Below are 24,913 nucleotides of genomic sequence, written 5' to 3' on the forward strand. Positions count from 1 at the left end.
TCCAAGCTTTACCCTCCCTTAAACCCCAACATGGTAACACCTGTATAATTTCTTACAGTAGCTCTATTATGCCATTAAATCATCTCCATACTTACAACTGTATTGTGAACCCAACCCCTATTATTATAACCACTACACTACTGAGGTGTATTAACTGCTACCTACACCTTTATTGTGTTACTCTCCCCTATACCTACAGCACAGTACAAGTACAAACTTTTAGAGATGCAAACATCATCACTGAGGGGGGTTACCTGCCAGAACAGTTATTTAATGTGGATGAGACTGGATTATTCTGAAGAAATTTCCAGATAAAACAAACATTACCTAAGAGAAGAGTGAGCCAGGTTTTAAGGCTGTATTAAAGGGTATAGCTGTACTAAATATCCATTATCTTATCATTTTTTACAAGATGTTTGGTATCTACAAGAGTAAAGTTGGACTTGCAAACAAGCCTCAGGAATGTAACTCGTTCGTAAGTAGAGGAGCTCCTGTGTTACACTTTTTAGCCTGTGTCAGTTGAGTACTGTACTGTAGTGTGACCCATAGTTTACCCAACTAGCCACAGCCTTATCTCAAGTATCCCCAACTGTACTAAAGATGTAATTCTCCCAATCTGTGTAGCTTTAGTTGTGTAGCTAGCCCCCCAGCAACACCAGCCACAAATGCTTTATTATCTTTTTATCTGTTCAAATACTTAATTGAAACTGAAGGATGAGAGAACTGACTGATGTAATCATTTATGCTTTGTTTAATTATCGATTTCTATCAAGTCACAAAAGAAGAAAAATCTACTTAAATTTCATTTGGGTGAAGTAGTTATATACTTTGGTAGCTATAGCATGTTAAATATAACAGAAAACTATACTGTTTCCTACATTATTGGCACTGTACCATAAATCTCTATCAGCTTCTGAATACAATTAATGTACTATACTCATGATTATTATGATACAGAAGACACTAACACACCTGGTTTATATGTTGGAGTAAGTAAGTTTGGAGTTGCTGAGTGAAGACCTTCCATCGCCTCCTCTGACTCCACAAAACACACTCCATTACATTTCAGTCTGTCAATCTTCAAGGCGCGAGGACTGGTTGGGAATTCCACTGAAAAACCAACACTGACATTGCAGCTTGTGTTACATGATATAACCTGGCCAGGTTGTACCACCAGTGTAGTAAAGATCCAGGATTATAAAGGAACTACTGATGGATAATTCATCATCATTTTTTATGGATGGTTTTCACACTTGTGTGGGTTAGCCGTGATTACCCGATGGGAGTTGCTGGGTAAAATCAAGACAATGTCCCTCCCACCCCTCCAACCCACTCACCACCACACATCCAGGGCACCAGCCCATAAAATATGGCAGAGACCAGGGGATGGGTACAGCTCTGGTGACCCATCAGACATGTTACAGCAATGTTTTATGGATGGATTCTCTCCCTAATGCCAACCCACATGGTGGGAACAGCTGGTAAAGCATGGTCACAACTCCCCGAGATAATCAAACACTACCAGCCTACATTTACATTACAAGCTCACCGAAAATGAAATAATATTCAATATTAACAGCAAAGATGTACAGCAGACTGCAACAAAAAGTGATACAGTTAACATTATTAGGGATGAAAATATTTACAGCATGTACACAATAACAGGAGACACAGAATGTTAACATACAAATACTGTATAGTAGCCAAGTAGCTACACAAAATATGATTACCATTAATAAGAAGGAATATCAGCAACTGAGAAGCTACCAATGAGAGTTACCGTGGGCCTCCATGTGCCCAGGTGGGATGGTCAAAGTATTACACTATAAGTGTGTCAAATGAGGAGTGACTGATCCACATGTAATTTAAGGTTTTTGAAATATGTAGTTAAATTAAAAACGATTTTTCATATAGTTACGCGAATGAAGGGAAAATAAAAGATATAGATGGGGTGTGGTGGAAGCATCGTGGTCTGGCACACACACACACACACACACACACACACACACGTTGTGTGGAGTCACTGGGTGGTTTGGAAGTGTTTATTTCCATTCATACTTTCATAACTACAACCTATGGTAATTTTTCTTCGTGTTCATATATAATGAAGATAATGCAGAGTATAAAATGCCATATACAATATTTATACATAATATCATCTATACAGCCGTACTATGACTGTGTGTGTTCGTGCGTGTGTTGCCTCGTGATAGTTAGAGTGGGCTCCCATCCAGAAAGGACACTGTTCTAACCTCCAGCATCGACCCAGGTGGGCTAGATATTATGGTATCCGAGTGTACAGCATTGAGGAAAATTATGCCTCACAGACAAAGGTTGTACAAGCACCTTGAGAGCTCTATTTTAATCACCGTCTCTTTGATAAGCTCATCAAACACTTTCTGATGTCGTCAACAGACTTTAAAATTCACCCTTGTCACACTGTTAGTCTGAAATTCTGCCATTTGGAGAAAAATTTAGCTGCACCTTAAGCTCTATTGCAAGGCAACAGTATGGAACTAACTTGTCAAGTCAAGTCTTGGGTCAGGTGCCTCATGCAAATATACCAAACCTAATCAGATTTCACATGGCCTGCCCATTTTCCCACAACCTTACCTGACCTAATAAGAGTGACAGAGTTAATCCCTGATCATAATCTATGGTCCCGACTTAACACATTAACTACTGCAGTACTCTCATGTTCTCTCTTTACACCTGGCCTAAGAAAAATTATCTGTGACCAATGTAAAGGACCTTTTATGATGAAGCTTGGGAAGTCTTGGTGTAAACCTTGGGATATGAATCAACGGCTATACGGTACATTTACCCGTCTCTGTTGTGTAGTCCTCAGGAGCCGGCAGTGTTAGGTCAGGGGTAGCCAGGCCAGAGGACGAAGGAGGTCTAGACGACGCTGCCGACGAAGACAACGATGACCCAGCCGTCAAGTCGAGGTCGGTGATGACAGACATCTGTGAGGACGAGGGCGGCCGAGACGATGCTGCCGAAAAATAGGCAGAAGAGCCAGCCAGGTCGGGGTCGCTGGTGGTGAGGTCACTGGGTGCCAACGAAACCTGGGAGGCAGCAGCACTGAGGGGCGGGCTGAAGGAACCCTTCACCTCCCTGCCGTCACGTGTGGCCACCTCATCACTCACTACACCACCACCACCACCCACAATGGCTTCACCACTCTCACCACGCATCACAACCTGCAACAGTAAACATGACATTCATTACCTAAAACTTACTGTATGTTCTACATAAAAACAAAAGATTAACGCTCATGTTGATGATCTTCATATTTTCGTTCACTCTTCAAAAGCTTTTCCCTCATGCTACACCCCCACCCACCCTACTATTACTACTTTGCTGTCACTCGGAATCGAGTATGACGATCATCCAGCTATGATACGAGTTGTTAGGGATGTCACCTTCGTTGGCGAGTTCTGAGGTGACGAAAGAGGCCGATACGGGACTGGCAGGGTCGTTTACAGATGTTGCACATGTTAGGGACTACATCTAGTGTGGGAGGGACAGTGGCAAGATCTTTCCAACATTGGCACTTGACTGCCTCTGTTTGCAGTCGTGCTACCTCAAAGTACTGCATTGACACCTTCTCATGTGGTGCTCCTCCAAGCTTTACGGTGTGGAGTAATCATCTCCCAGGTGAGGGGGTCAATTTGGCACTTTTTCAAGTTTGTCTTAAGACTATCCTTATACCTTTTCAGTTACCCACTGGCATTACGTTTACTATTCGTTAGGTGACTGAAAAGTAACTGCTTTGGCAGTCTACTGTCATCCAAGTGGGTAGCATGGCCAGTCCAATGTAGTTGTTCATGAATAATGATAGTCTCGATGCTCCTGCAGTTGGTGTCAGCAAGAATACTGGCATTTGTTCTCTTATCTTCCCAGCGAACTCGGATGATGAAACGTAGATTATTTTGGTGAAAGTTTTCAAGTGCCTTGAGGTGCCTCCTGTATGTGACCCATGTCTCACTGCCATATAGCAGGGTAGGGTGGACCACTGCTCGATATACATGCAGCTTTGTAGATAATTTCAGCTCCCTACAGCTGAAGACACGGGTACGGAGTCTGCCAAAGGCTTGAGATGCACACCTGATCCGATGTTGAATCTTTTCATCGATATCCACAGTGGTGGACAGGTGAGAGCCGAGATACTGAAAGTGGGTAACATTATAGATATAGAGGGTAGTACCATTAAGCTGGATGGATGGTGACGTGCACACACATGACCTACGTGACCTCCACTGTGAACATAAACTTGTATGTACACTGTATGTTCCTTTTCCTTTCTCTAAATAAGGCTTTTAAGTAAACTCCCCATGGCTTTGTATGTAATAAGTCATTTATGTTCAATGTACATTTTCAGCCTTCGGGCTGCAGAGCTTTTTCAATAAACCGTTAATTATTATTATGTTAATTATTTTACACACACACACACGAGGTAAAGAAAGTGCTTGGGTATTTCTTATTACAGAAAGCCTCCGGGAGATTTTGGGAAGGGAGAATAATGGTGAAATAATAATGATTATCAGAATTATACAGTATACTGTATACGGTGCTGTTGTAGTGGATACTCTCCCCTACAACTGCCACTGCTGGTAGTCGCTGATCCCGCGACGAAGTTTCTCTGACAAGCCTTGCCGTCTAGCGTCGCAGGGGGTCAGCCACCGGCCACGCTTACTTACAGTGGACGTGTATATAAGCTTACAGCCTCACCGTGAAAAGGGTTCTACTAAACGCTCTCAAACAGACATGACCTCCTCTCATCAATCTCCTCACCACATACCAACTCCCTAGGACTGCACTGTATATAATATATGTATATAGACAACGCCATAGCTGAATTTCCCTTCTCACCTCCATCCTAGTGCGAGCCAACATCACCTTTATCCCACACTGTAATTCTATTTTTTTTTCTTTTTTGGGGCACTCCAAGTACAGTGGGTCGATAAAGAACATAATCACTTACCTAAACTAAAACTTATTGTAGTTTGCTATAATAGTTTCTTACCCCGCCAATTTCCAATAAGTTATAGAAGCTATAAAACAAAAAGATACTAGAAGGCAAGAAAGAATGTGTGTGTGTTTGATGCTAAGTAAAGATAATTGTAAGAAGTGGCTTAACATTCTAAAGATCTCCCACCGTGGTTGCCAACAAATAGCGCCTCATCACTAGTCAACACTGCTCTCTCATACATGTTGCCCCCACGTCAATATCACCTTACATTTTGGTCATATCAGAAAGTCAATTGTGAAAATGACAAAAATGGTACTTCTTATAACAAATACTAATTCAATACGTGTGCTAACCTAATACTGTACCTGTACTATGTATTATGTACCTAATACTGTATATGCTCAGTACTACCACACACTTATCCGATATTACCACATGCTAACCTGATCCAACATACCCAGCACTACCATATTGGATAGGCTATCTATCCAATACTACCTCATATTACCACATAGCCAATACTACCTTATATTACCATATAGCTAGTCAATACTACCTCATATTACCACAGTTAACCAATACTACCTCATATTACCACAAAATTCGCCAATACTACCTCATATTACCACATACCTAGTTAATATTACCACATAATAGCCAACACTACCTCACATTGCCACATAGCCAGTCAATACTACCTCATATTACCACATAACCAGTCAATACTACCTCATATTAGCCAACACAACCACATACATACAGTCAGTCCCACTATGACGACACAGTGCCCACACAGTAAGCTAACCAATTCTAATATTAATGTCGTTAGAGATCGTGTCGTATGTATCACCAATATTGTTTTCCGTCTATTATTCTCTTTGTTGGTAAACATTTATAGATGCAAATGGTGATCGCTGCCCTCCACCTCACCACTTGCTGCCAGTCACCCGGGAGTGGGCGCGCTCTTTGTGAGCGTGCGCACACGCACATTAGCCCACCACAATTTCGCCCATATGAGCTGTAACTCTATCATTCAAACGTGAAAAAATCTTTCACCATTCTGGAGATACAGACAAGATACATCTCGAGCGCGCATTCCAACAAACCTAATTCCATCTACTTGATCTTGTATGGTGCAACAGCGAGAAATAATCCTTATCACTTCCACCACACCACCTTCACAATAAACTGCCCAGACAGGTAGAACCAACTGGTGCCCTAGTGAAAGGTTTCCTTCTTTGTTGCTGCTGGCTGGCGAGGATACTGTCGTACTGCACTGTTGAAATTTCCTTTGTAGTGTCGTGACCATAATACTGGGCAGAGGATATAGGTATGGGAGCCGTATATAAAACCTTGATGTCAATTGGTACGGCAGCCTAATGCGCATGCGTGGTGGGCAGACTACACAATGATAGTTACCAAGATGACCTTCTTTCTGACTAAACTACCTAAACAACCAAACATACCCATAGGGTTTGGTTAGGGGATTCTAACCTGCCCCAATACAGTACAACAACAAAACATGTGATCGTCTCGTTGTTGGTTTTCCATCATTCTATGATTTAGAATCTAAGACGGACTGTGGGGAGGTGTGGGAAGATCTGTTGGACGGACTGTGGGAGGTGCGGGAAGATCTGTTGGACGGACTGTGGGGAGGTGCGGAAGATCTGTTGACGGACTGTGGGGAGGTGCGGGAAGATCTGTTGGACGGACTGTGGGGAGGTGCGGGAAGATCTGTTGGACGGACTGTGGGGAGGTGCGGGAAGATCTGTTGGACGGACTGTGGGGAGGTGCGGGAAGATCTGTTGGACGGACTGTGGGGAGGTGCGGGAAGATCTGTTGGACGGACTGTGGGGAGGTGCGGGAAGATCTCTGTTGGGGTTACGAGTGGTCAGATGAATGGCTGCTAAAATTTAATGTCACGAAATGCAAAAGGATGTGTGTGTGTGTGTTTTCATAGGTTGAATTAGGTAAGTTAGGTTATCTATACCTATTTCCTACTTCTCCACGCCCATTCTAGCTGATCCACGCCCATTGTAGACGACCCACAACTCAGTACCAACGGAAACAGCAACAATCTTGGGAGAAATTCAAACATCCGCTAAAATATTGTCCCTTACCCAACACCATCCAGTCGTCTCCTGAAGTCCATTGAGAATTAAGTAAACTAAAACGTATTACTTCACAATATAACACAACACAGTAGAGTATAAGAATAAAGAACGATATGGTTGGTCAGTCAAAACGGTTGAGTACTGTACTATAGTTATACGCCTGGCAACCACGCACTTCAGCTTGACAAGAATACGTGACACCTCTACACAGTATTTAATCGGGAGTTTATACCTGTAATAATTATCATAAAACATGTATAACTTCTATAAATGTTAACTTACATATAATAGCTGTCATCAAATAAAATATATAATATGCAACACATTATTAGTATTTTAAAGAGTTAAGCTAGGATTCCATTCACTCGTTTGCAGCAGCGTTTGTGTTCAATTGCTACAGGGAGTGATTGGCATGTACTGCAAACACATAATGCTAACGCAACCGTGCCAATGGAAACAACCATGTACATTTCAATGCGATTTATTTTTAGCGCTGACGCGTAAAAGGAGTCCTACCTTAACGGAGAAGCGAGTGATTTCGTAACTTATTGTTGGCACTTTTGAAAACCTGCAAAATGTTTATGCAATGTATGCAGTACAAAGGCAGAAGACGAGGCAGAAGCAGCAACATGAGGGGGAGGGGTGAAGGAAGACGTGTCTGGTCCGGTGTTAAGGCCACACACACCAGACTGTGTAACCGTAATCGATTACATACTTATTTTTGGCAAAGCATTCAGTCACGTTAAAAATGTAATAGTAATCACGATTACTTTCACGATTATAATAGTAAGTACATACCAATATTTCATTTCCCTTTCTTACAATACTGAGATCAAAAGAGTCATCTACATTCAGTCCTTTATATGACTCGGTAAACATCCACATGTCTATAATACTCTAGCTTCAGAACACTTCACAGTTATTTAGGTCAGATATATTTCTGTATTTATATTTTCCATATTAATCTTATGAAAATTTAGATCCAGCTATTAAAGATTGATTTTTTTCTTGTCTATTAACTGTCCACACCATTATAATATATAATGCCTTTTGTTCATCTCTCGGAAAATAGGATTTACTTGTACCAGGTTGACAAACAGTACAGTAAATTGAGTTTTTGTAGTACGTTCATTTATTTATGAAAATTCCTTTTGAAATAATCATGATTATGTATCATGTAATCGTAATTAATTACATTACCTATGTCACCGCCCCGTCTGACACACACACACACACTAAAGGTAACAGCTGCCAGACAAGCCACGTGCTCAAGTGTATACATCACGTGTACACTAACACAAGCCACACATGTACAACAAACGTACAAAACAGACCAGGAAACACCGCCACCAAACAACACTCACCACTGAACACAGTCCTCTCTCTCTCTGCTGCGTGACTTCCTGTATCAAGGGTAAAAAAAACCACCCGCGATAAAGAGTGAACACACACGTTATGTCCCTCACACAGTATGTTGTTGACCTACTAGGTAAGGTAACCAGTTGTTCCCTCATAACATTGTTAAGTACTGCGCACAAGACACCATGCTCAGACGTGGCTTAACTCTGCAGGATATTGTGTGTGTACCATTACCCCTGTGTGTACCTCCACCTGTGTGTACCTCCACCTGTGTGTACCATTAACCCTGTGTGTGCCTCTGTGTACCATCACCCCCGTGTGTACCTGACCGACACACTACAACATTCAACAGAAGCAGTTAGCTACAACACGTAGCCACACACCTAAGATAAGTTAAGAATTATAATGTACACACCTGTCTCTTGCAGTACAAGATAAATGATGAGAGAAGCCGTAGGAAGGTGAGAGAAAAAGATAAAAGACGAAAGAGAAATGTTGAGAAAGTGAAAGGAAGTGAAAGAAAGAAGCAAATAAAGATGAGAGCGCCCGCACGCAAAGAAAGAAATACTGTATAGAAAAAATAAGGAGGAAGAAGAGAAATGTGAGACAACAGGTGAGGAAAGTGGTTATATAATGAGAGACTTACCAACACCCCCTTCTTCTTCTTCCTCCCCACCTCTTTCTCCCTTCCCCCACCTCACCCCTCCTCTCCCCTCAGCCAATATTTACAAACCGTCATTAAATAACACCGGATGTTTAAGTTCAACTCTTCATCACGTCACGTCTCTCCTGTGTGTGTGTGCCAAGGGAGGTGTACACATGGAGGCGACACGTCTCTCCTGTGTGTGTGTGCCAAGGGAGGTGTACACATGGAGGCGACAAACATAATATACCTGTTTGGCCTCAGTTACCTTGATCCACATTTAGTTCACCTGTACCTCCCTATACCTGCTGCACTACACACCTGCTACACTCTCCACTCCATACTTGCTACACTCTATACCTGCTACACTGCACACCTGCTACACAACACACCTGCTACACTCTACACCTGCTACACTTTACACCTGCTACACTCTACCACACTACACATCACTTCAGAAGTGTTTTACACATATATCTATCCAATGTAAATTACATTTCCTTTTAGAGTTATCATCATCATCATTACTACACCGGACCTTCACTGTAATGGCATTTTATTTTTACTATTGCCTACGACGACAACTGGGAGGCCCTACGACGACAACTGGGAGGCCCTACGACGACAACTGGGAGGGCCTACGACGACAACAACTGGGAGGGCCTACGACGACAACAACTGGGAGGCCCTACGACAACAACTGGGAGGCCCTACGACGGCAACTGACGCAACTGGGAGGCCCTACGACGGCAACGGGAGGCCCACGACGGCAACTGGAGGCCCTCGACGGCACCACGACAACTGGGAGGCCCTACGACGACAACTGGGAGGCCCTACGACGAACACAACTGGAGGCCAGACGCCACGACAAACTGGGAGGCCCTACGCGACAACTGGAGGGCCGACGACAACTGGGAGGGCCTACGACGACAACTGGGGCCTACGACGACAACTGGGAGGCCACACCCACGACAACTGGGAGGCCCTACGACGACAACTGGGAGGGCCTACGACGACAACTGACGACGACAACTGAGGCCTACACAACTGGGAGGCCTAGACGACAACTGGGAGGCCCTACGTCGACAACTGAGGCCTCGTCGACAACTGGGAGGCCCTACGACGACAACTGGAGGCCCGACGACAAGCGCACAACTGGGAGGCCCTACGTCGACAACGCCACAACTGGAGGCCCTACGACGACAACTGGGAGGGCCTACGACGACAACTGGGAGGCCCTACGACGACAAGACGACAACTGGGAGGCCTACGACGACAAGCCAGACAACTGGGAGGCCCGTCCAGGCGACGACAACTGGGGAGGCCCTGACAACAACTGGAGGCAGCCCTACGACAACAACTGGGAGGGCCTACGACGACAACTGGGAGGCCCTACGACGACAACAACTGGGAGGCCCTACGACGACAACTGGGAGGCCCTACGACGACAACTGGGAGGCCCTACCGTAAGCCTTTGTTGTCAACAATCACTCGTGCAAAAAATTAGACTGGATAAAATATCTAATGTGACGCAATAACACTGTGCGGCGGCAGTCTACCACACGGTGGTGGTGGTCTAGCAGCAGCAGTTGTAGCCCCTGACACCTCCAATTTTTTTACACACACACACTACTGTCACTTCGACCATAATGAGTACCCACATTACTCTCACTTTATCATCAAACCCAACCCAACCTAACCTACCCACACTTAACCTAACCCAACGTAACCAACCCTACCCACACTTAACTTACCCTACCCACACTTAACCTAACTTAACGTAACCAACCCTACCCACACTTAATCTACCCTACCCACACTTAACGTAACCTATGTGGAGTAAAAGACCAAGATACATCGTCATCTCTCTCACCGTTCCCGTGTTTCTTGGTAAGAAAGATGGGCGTGGCCTGTGGACGGAGTGAAGGGAGGAGCACGCGTGCCCACACCACCGTATACCCACACACTCTTAACCTGGATGTGAAGGTCGGGGAATGAAAGTAACATGGTGATCCAGGCGACGTACCAACATTATTACAAAACTTATTTACTTGGGGTGACCAAATGTGGTATAATAGTAATTTGAATAACTTGTGGTGGTCCATTAAGTGTCTGCCATGTGTTAGATAAACAAAGTAAGGTTATTTAAGTTAGGTACGGTTCACTATATCACGATCATCTATAACACAACATCCTAAATATAGTTACGGTGAGGAACCAAGAAACACAACACGCCACATCCTGCCTAACATCTTACCTTCAAGTTAAACAGAAAGCAGAAGAACCGCTTTGCCTACGACGAGAAGCGTGTCCTTAAATCAAAGTGTGAGCCGTTACCTGGTGGGCGGCCGTGTGTGTGGGCGTAGGCGTCGCCAGCCAGTGCACGGGCGTCTACACCAATACTTCCAAGGTCATCAACTTCCACCCTCATCAATGCCCACCTGTGAGGTAGTCTAACCAACCGTACAACACAGCCGCCTATGTTGACTATTCCTGTTCTATTAACACAGCCCTGGATCACAACACAGACCTTTTATCCTTCCTTCCTGCCCTCCCTCCTTCCTTCTTGCCCTCTCTCCTTCCTGTCACACCTTCCCCCTACCCCATCTCCCTCTCTCGCGGCGCCAGCTTAAAGGCAGTACAAGTGGTGACCAACAACACAATAACTTGACTTTTGTGTTGGCATTAACTGAGCCGAGAAGACCCTCCTGCCTGCCCTGTCAGCACACAGTACATTCCATCTGTCAGCAACGACCTTCACAAAACTACACGTCAATATTAACAGTAAGCTCCATCAGTCATTACCAACAGTAACTCATTACCAAAAGTAAGTCAACATCAACACTACAAGTCATTACCAACAGTAACATTCATCACCAACAGTAACAGTCATCACCAACAGTAACAGTCATCACCAACACTACTAATCACTAATACTACCAGTCATCACCAACAGTACCAGTCCTCACCACAACAAGACACACGCTGCATGAAGCCATAACAAACGAAGGTCAGTCGACACACGGCTTCACCTCAGCACTACACACAGCTGGCAGTCCTGACGCCAATGGATAATTCTCTTGTGATGACCAACACCGGATAATGATGATATACTTGAAACACCCAACTTATCCGAGCATTTGGTGTCCGTGTGATCCTCAGTTAGGTTATACCTCGTGATGCTGTTTTAGCGCCATGATACAAGTACCCCACCTGTCACTAAGATGTGATGCCCAACTGCCTGGTTACGTCACGTTTAAGACAGGTAACATAAGGTCAACGTGGATCACAGGTCACAGCTGTCACCACTCATAACACCATTATGTCAATGATCGTATATACTGTACACCTGAAGCACCTTGGTTCATTAACACCTGATGAGTATTATGTCCGCACCAATAAGGTAAGAATCACCTTTCTCTCACCTTTTGTTCCGTACTTACTGTGAGACACACACATGTAAGAGTAGTTTAATATTTTTCATTTACCATCTTCCTGTTGACCCATCCCATCATGAGGAAGCATAACTTCAAACACCATTTTCCACACTGCCTCACAGATTTTGGTGGAGACCGTGTGAATATTTTTACAACAATATCATTGTCTCCACCTGTTAACAATGCTGCTGCCTCATTAGGTTCATACAGGAAATTCAAACATTTCATCAACCAGGATATTTATATATATGTGGGGAGAGCCGCCACATTTATACCGGAAATTACTACCTGAACTTTTCTTTGAGGGCCACAACCTGACCCACCCTTCCAGGTTCACCCATCGCGTTCCTCCTCCTCCAGGTTCATCCCTCCCTACACCCCCACACAGGTGCTCCAGCTAACTTCCGGCGTGAGGAACAACAATGGCCGGCACGCTCCTCTGTTGATTTATCATTACCATTAATTGTTCCCTTTACCGCCATCTGCACACCTGGCCGCCATCTTCACTACACAACACTGCCAGTCTCCTCACAAACTGCTTCCTTCTACAAGTCAAAGTTGTTTCTATATGTTTAGTGTTATTGTCAATTCAGTATGAGGAGGAGCCACCGGAGCAGTGTGGGTAATACAATATGGTCGACACACAGTACTCGACCAACCCCACTTCAACTGTTAAGTCAGGCACCTATGTACACCTGAGTGGACCGTGGGATCATATCAGAGACCCTTAGGGCGAGGATCGAGCCCTGTATCCACTCGGCCGCCGCACTTCTTTGTTGTTGATACCTGGTACTTGAAACTTAAAGTGAAACACCGCGCACGCACGCACACACGCACACACACACACACACTTAAATCTAATAAGAACACTGAGAAAGTTAGTCAAAACAGCCACATAAAACAGTACTTGGAGTAGAGACAAGTCTGGAGTTGGGTATTACTAGCAGAGTCCTTCTACCATCACCTGATTCCCACAACCACCTTTATATCACAATCACCATCTGTGTCACCACCACCACCACAACCATCATAACCCCGACCACCACGCTCACCTCAACAAAGAACCCACATGCAGTGTTCACTAACAAATGTGTCAAGACAGTTGATGAAGAAGTAATGTTAAACACCACTGTTGGGTATTATCAGGTAAGTTGTGGTCAGAAGCTTCACATTGTACTGTACTAACACACACACAGTAAACCTGCACCAGGCCACTAACAGGTTCCCGACATACAGTACTGTATATACACTCAAGAGCTGTTTCATCCGTCAAATCCGCAATCGAGTCTTCACCTTCCTCGTGTAACACTTGAAGGTGTTCACACGTGGTCTTGGAACTTGACAGAGATATTTAACCACGCGGGAATCACTCTTCGGAAATATCATTTATCACTGTAAACAAAAATTTCCACCTCCGAACTTCACCATTAACTTGTACACGCTGGATAGCTTCAAATATAGGTTGGGCGGGTAGGGAGTAAACAGGACTGCGTAGTATGTGCCAATAGGCCCTTTGCAGTTTCCTCCATTCTTATGTTCTTATCTACAGTACTTAACTACAAAGATAATTTTCTACGTTGCTGTATCCCGCCACAGTCCACAGTATTATATCTTGGAAGTAATTTATACACACAAATATTAACCATTAGTCGACGAGGTTAGTTCTTAACCCCCACGTTTAAGGCCCACACTTACAGCTTAGCAGAGTTTAGGAGAGGCGAGGTTAAGTAAGGTTAGGATACTCAACGACGACTCAAATTAATATAACTAATGAACTAATAATAAAGGTCATGTAAATACGATAAAATTATCTTAAGAAATTGTTGATTAAGTTCAGAAAATTAAAAGTGTGTGTGTGAATACGTAACCCATGTTGTAGTGCTTCCTTCCCTTATCATAGTAATGTATAATTATCAACTCCACTGTAAAATATGTATACTGTATACTTAAAATATAAACTAAAAATAAATAAATAACCAAGTGATAGCCGTAGTAACATTCTGTTATGTTCTTACTACCAGTACCACCATGCTACGTGTACTAGTCCAGATGATACTAAATGTTACATAATACTTCCTTGAGATAAATGTACAGTATATATCAGGTGCCTTCAAGACAGCCCAGGCTCTTAACTGGCTCAGCCATGCCAATATTGTTATCGACTCGGTATCTGTATAGTTTCGACCAGCGAGAGACAGCTCAAGTTTCAGACAATCACAGCGGACTTGAGAAGAAGTCTTGACGTGAAGCCTCAGAGACACAGCCTAATACGTCAGAACCAACACACAATCTGGATCACCCGAAGACAAACGCTCTAGTTTAAATCACCTTAAGATCTAACATCCTAACCTAACCTCGGCTTATTTCACCTCAAAATTTAACATCCTAAAACTAACCTCCCCTAACCTACCATCAGCTTATATCACCTTAAGATCTAATATCCCATCGCCAACCCAACCTAAACTAGTACAATCTAACGCTAACTTAATTAACATAAAACCTGACTTAACCTGACGCTAATAATCTAAACTAACCTATAACATATTGTAACCTAATATAACATACTGTAACCTAACATACTGTAACCTATCACAACAACTACCACAATCAGCAGAACCGCCTACTACAACTACCACAATCATCACCATTAACTACTACAATCACCACCATGACCACTTACACTCTTTAGCGACTCAATAGTTATGTAGAACAGTGAAGGGTAATGCGAGAGGCTTACTAGAGTGGCGTCTCTCTCTCTCTGACCCACACTAGTACCACCACTCCCTCCTCACTTCCGGTATCAGGGAGAGATGAGAGAAAGTAAGGAGTGAAGGACCCAGCGACGTCTGCAACACACACACACTGTCACACACCAATAAAGACCACTTTACCTTTATAAGTATCCGGGTAAAGGTAGTTTAAGTCCATAAGTGACAACTAGGACCACTTTCGTAGTAATCAGCTTACCTGAAACAAAAAACACCATTATTGTCTTAACGTCCATTATTATTATTATTATATTATTGTTATTCAGTTATAACAGAATTATCACTGCAGTATTATTGATAGTGCCACGTCATATAATCAACAATTAACCTTTACCTAATAACAGCATCATACCTGGACACTAAACGATACTAACTTGAGTTAGGTTTGGTTAGATGCCACGATTGTTAAGGTGAGAGCCTCCACACGTGAGAGAGACATGACCTGGACCACACTTCACAGTGTTGGTGGTATATAATACTGACTATATGTGGGCCAGCTGCCAACACTGTGGCCTGTGCACACAGGTGTGACGTCACCTCTCCCAGGACTAGATAACCTTAACCTCCACCGCTTACTTCCTCCTCCCTCACCTTCACCACCTCCCTCACCTTAAACTTCTCTTATTCTTGTGTCTCCTGTCCACCTTTCATTTATTTTTGGTTTTCCTCATCATCATCACGACCAGCTCAATTACTCGTCATCCTCTGTTCTCTCACCTCACCATTCACTCTGCTTCCTTCCGTGGCTGCCCCACCTCACAGCCCCTGAACGTTCACAATAATCAAGAGTCATCAAGGGTCGGGGGTGACGGGTTCCACTTTTTGTGAAGGTTATTGTTACTTCAGCTGAGACGAGGACGAGTGGGAAAGGTATTCCCTGAGGCGCGCACACCCTTCCCACCACAACCTGTACACTGACGCTCTTCCTCTCTTGTCTTTCCTTCACACACGAGGCTGGCCACCATCACAAAGGCTATCTCTAGTTGAGTCGAAGTTTACCACTGTATACCTACACTGGGTAGGCTGAACCTGTACGACGGTGACTCAATATCTAAATATACCGAAGGTGGATCATCACGCCACTTGTGTACCATGAAGCGACTCCAGCACCATCATCTCCAATGTTCTTATATCTCGCTCTCAAGAGTTACTATAAACAGTGGAGACCATCACTTACTCCCGCACACACGTACACACAACTGTCACCAAATAACAGTTTTATCATTACACACACACACACGTATACCTCGTCAACCCGGGCACAACTCCCATTACCTGCTGGGTCACGACCTGTAAGAGAGCGAGAGGTACATTCACCCACAACGTCTAAGGTTAACAAACGTCTACAGGTCAAACGTGAATGACCGAAATGCTGTGAGCGGAACCACCTGAGACCCACACTATTGTTGATTGTTCTTACCCTTCCCCAGGTGGTACAACATCTCCCAGGTGGTAACAGTTATCTATCTCCACTAACACCTACCTCAGATGTTAACAGTTACCTTTAAAGTCTAACTACGACGCTTACTCCTCACCAGGTTCGGTAACTGTTGCCGAGTTAACAGTTGGCTACCACACAACTTGATGAAGATGAACGGCAAGTTTATGTTTGGTGTTATGAGGAAGAACCACAACTGACAACACTACAGTTAATAACGTATTATGAGAATTACAGCATTTATAATGAAGCATAAGTGAAACACTGGCAGTAAGCTACGACCAGTCGACTCTCTTACAGTACAACGAGTGACCAACAAAACTCTTTCCAGCTTTGTCTAAAGATTTTTTACAGCTGGAGAAACATAATCAAAGACTACATATAATGAACAACTGGTGTGTGTGTGACGGAATACTCATGAAGTCTCTATACGTAACATAAAGCATATGGGTTAAACATGTCAGAGTGGTTGATGTGGTAAAGTATATATTTCACGGTTGATTACCAACATTTATCAGTGTAATTAATCTATGCCCCTAGAACCTTCCGTATTAACCCTCCCCAGACCCGCCAACTGTCCAGAGAGCGTGCGGGACTAGGAAGCTGGAGTACTGCGACACATTCATCCAAAACTGGGAACACTTTTGTAGCTCATTGTACATCTGTGTAACATCCTCACTGTCACGCACGCACGCACGCACACACACACGAAGGCACACATGCATGTATAGTCACAGGCAAGCGCACATAAAAACACAGCCACAGGCACACAAACACAGTCAGGCGCACATACATGTACAGACAGGCATACATACACGCAGTCGCAGGTGTACATACACGCAGTCACAGGTGTACATACACGCAGTCACAGGCAGGCGCAAATATATGTAGTCACAGGCAGGCGCACATACATGTACAGTCACAGGCAAGCGCACATACATGTACAGTCACAGGCAAGCGCACATACATGTACAGTCACAGGCAGGCGTACATACACGGTCAATGGCAGGTGCACATACACGGTCAATGGCAGGTGCAGACACACAAACACAGTCACGGGCAGGCGCACACACACAAACACAGTCACAAGCAGGCGCGCAACCAAACAGTCACAGGCAGGTGCACATACAGGAGGAAGATGTAAGTCGTGTGTATTATTTATATTCATGTAGTACAGTAGAGTCGTAAACCTATAGTCTGGAGTAAAGTTTAATTCGTTGATGTTGGTCTGTACAGTGTAGCAATGTTACCCGTGAAATGAAGAGTATACACTGAATAATGCACAACAGTCCTGTTCGACTCTACAGTAATCGGATGAAGTCATTTCCATTCACAGGTATGTTATGATGAATTAAGCTACAGTTACCAACAAGAAGCAATAGCGTGTAAAGGAAGTATTTGTGGAGACCTGCTGATTACCAGACAACTGTACAAAGTATGTTTAGCTTATGTAAATGTACTCTCACACACTTGTCTTGCAGCATTTGTGTATTAAGTCAATTGTGTGTGTGGGGGGGGGGGGATTTATGCCGATTCTCCTGTGACTGCTTTGTTTAGTTCACAGTCTAGGTGTAAAGCACTGTATTTCATAGCCCTGATAAATTGGCAACTTAACTGTTTTTGCCTGGGGGTAAAATATGTATGCGAGTTCCATTCCAATTTATTGGAGAGAGAACTTCCTCCAACCAAGTCTGAAACTAATGCCGTAATGAAGACAGCTGTCAATCATCTCGAAATTGTGATTTATGAACACTGGTCCATAATTTCACAACTGTAAAATCAGCAGCGCTTCCACCCAAGACTGGCAGCTTCCCTGTATGAAATAAATGTACACTGTACTGTACTCCATTACGAGGCACACCCAGCACACTGTGTTGGTGGTGATCTGACACACTATGTTGTTGGTGATTTTCAACACACTGTCTGCTGCCCGTCTGAACAACCACCCCCCAGGGCATACACTGAAGCCTCTCATTAACTCACAACTCTCTAAGAGAAACTCGTACACGTCCAGCCTGTGAGTGTCCGTCTTGTGCTGTGACTCAGTATCATGAACCAAAGTTCCTGCGTCACCACCACGGCTCAAATCACACGTCAACCAACCAATGAAATACTGTACTTTTATTTTTTCAAACGTTGCCCAAGTAATCATCTTTAACCCAAGCTAATCCCTAAACTACCCTGGCCAACAATAATCCTATCCTATTACAGCCTCTCTCCACATGGCTCCTATGTAGACCCTTTGGTGGAATGTGACAAAATCTGTGGAAAAGATCGCACTGAGGAACCTTTTTGGTGACTGTACAGGATCCTAGTGTGATCTTTTCAACTTGGACTTATCACGACTTAGGGCACCATAACTCTCACCTCTACCCGACAACATGTAACGACTTAGGACACCATAACTCACACCTCTACCCGACAACACGTATATAACTGTACCATAAAACTAGTTTGGATTCTTCTTTCATTGAATCATCGATGATACCGGTTCTTAAATCTCACAACAGCGTATAAGTAATATTTGGCTAATTGAACATGATACACGATGCAAGCAAACCTTTCTGAATTAAATTATTTACCCTTGTAGGACGCATGATTGGTAAATACTTGCTAACCTAAAATAAACTTTCTAAAAAAAATGTTCCAAGGAAGGAATTTGTGAGTGTCAGTGAATGTAGTGTTAAGTATTTTTTGTGGTGAGAACAGCGTGAGTTATGTTACAATCGTGTGTTTTCTTTCCTCAATATACAGTATATGGATTTGGTAGTCGTGTGTGTGTGTGTGTGTGTGTGTGTGTGTGTGTGTGTGTGGGGGGCTGGGTTAAGTCTATTGTGATGTTGTTAATATACACACACACACATATACACACACACACACACACATACACACACACACACACACACACACACATATACACACACACACATATACACACACACACACATATACACACACACACATACACACACACACACACACACACACATATATATACACACACACACAAAAGAGGGCATGCAAGATTCTCTCCCTCTTACCCACACATATCAAGAAGCGCTCAACACACTGACCCTTTCGACTCTCATTGACCATCACCACGACCTCATCTGCAAATTTGGTAAGAAGCTTCTACACCATCCTCGACACCGGCTCCTACTACCACCTGAGATCCCTAGTCCGAGAATTGCTGTTCGACACCACAACCGCATCCAGCCCATACGTGCACGAACTGATCGCTATAAGAACAGCCCAGTCCCAACCATTGTAAAAATTATCAATAACTTGTAATAAACTAGTGTATTCACTCCCAGTAAATACTACTTGCACTGTCACCATGTTGAAAATGCACTGTAGTTTGAGCTTTTCCCCATCTAGTTATATATCTATCACTTATGTTACTTGTAAGTATATTTGTAATTCGTAACCCATTCCCCAAATATGTAACTGTATATATACACACAATAATAATGATATGATAGGAAGTATTTAAGTGGTGAAAGGAATCAATAAAGGGGATATAGATAAAGTTCTTATAATGTCCGAGCAGGATAGGACTCGGAGCAACGGATTCAAGTTGGATAAGTTTAGGTTTAGGAGGGAGATAGGAAGAAACTGGTTCACAAATAGGGTGGTGGACGAGTGGAACAAGCTTAGCAACTTTGTAGTAAGTGCGGGAACTCTGGAAAGTTTCAAAAGGAGGCTAGATAGATTCATGGATGATAGAGAGTGGTAGTAACTCTCGACAGGAGCTGCCATGCACAGACCAACCGGCCTATTGCAGACTCCTTATATTCTTATGTACACACACACATATATATATATATATATATATATATATATATATATATATATATATATATATATATATATATATATATATATATATATATATACATTTACATATATACATATATATATATATATATATATATACACACACACATATATATATATATATATATATATATATATATATATATATATATATATATATATATATATATATATATATATATATATATATATATATACCGCTAATAGTTTGTCAAGTAAGTGTATAAGTAATTAATAGTGCTTAAGTAATTAATAATGTGTAAGTAATTAATAGCATATAAGTAATGAGTTTTGTGTTGAAAGTCCGAAAAAAACGACTTTCAATTTACTTAAGGAACTATTAAGAAGTAGGTCGTGACCTGTGAACTGGAAAAAAAATTCAATCAATTATTTTGTCATCGGAATGACTTGGTAGTTCTGGCGAAAGTCAGTTAATAGGTTTTTTGGCAATTCACCAGTAAGTCCAAATGAAAAATCTCCACCCAGCTTATTTTACCTTGAGATTAACCACCCGAACGATATTTGGGGGATGGGGTTAGGTTAGTGTTAGATTAGTGTTAGGATAGGGGTAAATATTCGCCCATTGGCTGTCCTCGGGTTCTGGTAAGACAATAGGTTATTAGGGGTTTTTACTCAAATCTGACCTTCATTTCTTGTGCAAATCACCGGTTTTTGCAAAAAATAATACATTTTTATTTTTAACAGTAACCGCTAATTTGTACAAAAAATGGAGGTCAGATTTGAGTAAAACACACCAAAAGAAAAACTATTCCCATACCAAAGGAACCCAACCTAACCTACAAGGGGGTCAGGAGACAGCTGATTAAGTGAGTATAGTCTCAGGTAAACATGGCGGGAACCTGTTAACAGCGAATGGACGAATAATTAAGAACATAGAACATAAGAAAGTGGGATACTGCAGGAGGCCGACTGGCCCATACAGGGCAGATCCCTTTCACACCCATCCCAGCACGTCCATGTGCCTATCCAACTTCGTCTTGAAGCTCCCTAGCGTCCCCGATCCTACTATAGCACTCGGTAGCCTATTCCACATATCCACAACTCTATTACCAAACCAGTGCTTGCCTATATCCTTTCTGAATCGGAATTTATCTAATTTAAAGCCATTTGTTCTAGTTATTTTGTTATTACTGAGCTTCAGAACATCTTCCATTTTACCCTTGTTAATCCCACTTACCCACTTGTACACCCCCTCCATATCTCCCTAACTCTCACGCCTCTCTAATGAATGTAAGCTAAGCTTTTCAGTCTTTCATATATGGAAGGTTTCTAATATTATGGATCATTTTTGTCATTCTTCTTTGTACTCTCTCCAAAGAATCTATGTCCATTCTATAATAAGGACCCAGAACTGAACCGCATAATCCATGTGCTCTCACTAATGCTAGGTAAAGTTTCAAGATAACGTCAGCAGTTCTGTTACTCACAGACCTAGATAGAACCCAAGAATCCTGTTTGCCTTGTTGCGAACTTTCTATACTTGTTTTCTAACCAAAATCAAGTAACAACACCTAGCTTTTAACAAGTGAGTCTTAGTAAACGTGGTTTAACTACTAACGCGTATGGACGTTATTAACCAAGACAGGTTAGGTTTTATTAGGTTAGGGTGGTTAATCTTTAGGTGAAATAAGCCTGGGTGGAGAGTCTTCAGGTGATCTAAAATGAAAATTAGGTCTTCAACTCCCCTCTACAAACTCCTACCTGACAGTCAGACCATCAACCTAACTTAACCTCACTTAACTATCACCAACCACTATCGGTAAAATTATCGTTTCAGGGGGGAGATATATATATAACTTCCATCACCATTGTTACAACACCTAACTAGCGAGTTTCAAATACCATAACACCTAATGTCCACCTTCACAAGAGTGGATTGCCTTGTCTACCATTCAAAGTACAGAGAATAACGTTAATGACAGACGTACATGGTCAGTCATTCGCTGTTGGGGAAAATCGGGCGTCAGCGCTGTGTTAGTTAAGTTTCAGCAACAGAGGTCACACCTTTAACCCCTGACACACACACCCGTTAACACTTACCTCACCACTTGTTATTGGTTAACACTCCTGCACGTATTTTCCTTTGTCTTGTGTGTAGATATACTTAAATACACCACAGGGCTAAAGTTTCTTCCACAAAACTTGACAATATCCCCCCACACTCAGCAGCACACACTCACGAACATCCTCACTTTGTCAAGTCAAGGTATCAACTGCGACTCCCTCCAGCACAGCCGGGCCAGCCACCAGTTTTCCTCCGGTCACTCGGATAACATTTTCACGTCGCTTAATGTTCACGAATTATTCCCTTGTATCTTATGTAAGAATTCAAATTGAATAATTCAATTACTATTTTTGTTTTTTATATTATGATGTTTCGTAAAAGATCTTCACTTGGGTTACTTACTAAGGTTTATGAGGAACGTTTACAATACACGCCACCAAGAGCAGTCAAGGTGGGCTAACTGTCTTAAAAGGTAGATGAAAATGTGCTGTTTGAAGCTGTATTTCCTCACTCACGATAACGCCATTATATATATGACAAATTCAAATACTTTCTACATGAATGTATCAACTAATTCATTACAGTGTTACATCGTTCATGGCTTTTAAATGTTTTGTGAAAGATTAACCATCAGTGGCCCCCCCCCCCAGCACTATTGGCGCACCTGTCATTCTGTGGTGAATCTCTTCATTAAATCGCTTTACTTAATATTCTTGTTTGAATATCTACACTGCCAATGTATACAGAGAGTTGTGAACTCCTGGAACAATCTGCCAGAGTGTGTTGTTACGGCACCGAGTGTGAGCTGTTTCAAGACCAGACTTGACCAACACTTTTTTTTTAGTTTAACAAATTTATTGGCAAAGCTTGGAGTACAGTTTGCCTATTGTGAGTAATTCAGTCAGGTCTTGACACTGAGGGTGGTATTGTAGTGGATTTCTCCCCTACAAACGCTGTTTGTCGCTGAGTAGCCAACCCCGCGAATTCCCCAGTGTATGCCTCGTGGTCTAGGTCAACCAGAGCCGCCATACATCACGGAGGTCAACTACTAAGCCACGCCTACCCCCGCTATTTAAGACCTGACCTCGTGGTGACCTGTCTCTTTCTACCTACACCAACCAGCCAGCAACACCTCCTCCTCCTCCTCCGCTGCCTGGCGGCCCTGGCTCCCGCCGGCGAGCATGGCGACCCACAAGCTGTCCTCCTCTGAGCATCCTCACCAACCAGCTCTCTCTACATCACGCTTGTAACCACGCTGCCACTTCCCAGCACCAAGCTGCATTGTACATCCAATACAACATGTATACAGAGAGCACATTGTGAGTTTCCTTTCTCCATCCCATCCTGAGTGTGAACCAACATCTCGTACCCCACAGTATCACTTCTCACTGCCACGCAGGACAGAGGTTCGACACTGGAGCAGGTTCAGATACATTCAGGAGCCAGTTCATGCCCAGTACTTGCCAACAGTATGTAACAGAGACGTGACCGATCGCCCAAGCGGATAACGAGCCAATCATTGGTGAAGAGGATAAAAGTAGAAAGTAATACTTATTTTGTCCAGCGGTTAGCGTTCCCCGGTCACAGTCATGGGCTCGTGGGCCGTGGGTTTGAATCCTGGCGGGTTGAGGTGTTGATTATATATATATATATATATATATATATATATATATATATATATATATATATATATATATATATATATATATATATATATATATATATATATCTTGATAAAATCACACGTCAGCTATACACTCCTCCATACAAATGCTTGTGGACAATTCCAAGTTATTTAGGGAAATTAAAAACCTAACAGACTGTGAAGAGCTGCAGAAAGATCTCTATGAGCTTCAATGTCATGAAATGCAAGACGATGCATTTGGGTCGCACCAACAGTAAGGAGTTGTATCACATGTCGCAACAGGATGAAGAAACTGCATTAATTGAGACCGAATGTGAAAAGGACCTGGGACCTCGGGCCATTGAGAGAAGAATGTGAATCAGGAAACGAAACTAGTAGGTCTTATAAGAAGGTCGTTTAGATATCTGGATGGTCCATCGCTCGTCACGATCTTCAAAAGTGAAGTGCTTCCCCGTCTGGAGTACTGTTACCCCGCCTGGTCCCAGAGATATGCTAAAGACAGTCAGCTGATTGAAAATGTCCAAAGGAGGGCCACCAGACTGGTGCCTGCTCTACAGAACCTCAGCTACCCAGAGAGATTAAAATGCCTGTAAATGCATTGCTTATAATACAGATGGGCAAGGGGTGACCAAATTGAAGTATATAAACATTTCAGAGGGCACTACTCAGTT

At 42.9% G+C, this 24,913-nt stretch overlaps 1 protein-coding gene across 5 annotated transcripts in view; it reads right to left on the reverse strand.

The window, feature by feature from the left end:
• The window catches only part of LOC121854949, a 45,485-nt gene extending 22,688 nt beyond the window's left edge, over nt 1-22,797 (reverse strand). For 3 of the 5 annotated variants that reach the window (XM_042349755.1, XM_042349758.1, XM_042349759.1), the window contains exons 1-3: nt 22,633-22,797; nt 2,825-3,203; nt 973-1,110 (exon numbers count right to left, since the gene is read on the reverse strand). In XM_042349755.1, the coding sequence (XP_042205689.1) occupies nt 973-1,110; nt 2,825-3,197 (511 nt within the window). In that variant the 5' untranslated portion in view covers nt 3,198-3,203; nt 22,633-22,797. Of the gene's footprint in view, nt 1-972; nt 1,111-2,824; nt 3,204-5,900; nt 5,906-15,419; nt 15,496-22,632 lie in introns of those variants that run through there. The other 2 variants (XM_042349756.1, XM_042349757.1) reach the window with 2 other exon arrangements.
• Between the last annotated feature and the right edge of the window lie 2,116 nt (nt 22,798-24,913).

This window comes from Homarus americanus, unplaced genomic scaffold (genome assembly GCF_018991925.1).
Source record: "Homarus americanus isolate GMGI-L3 unplaced genomic scaffold, GMGI_Hamer_2.0 scaffold23110, whole genome shotgun sequence".
Taxonomy (NCBI): Eukaryota; Metazoa; Arthropoda; class Malacostraca; order Decapoda; family Nephropidae; genus Homarus; species Homarus americanus.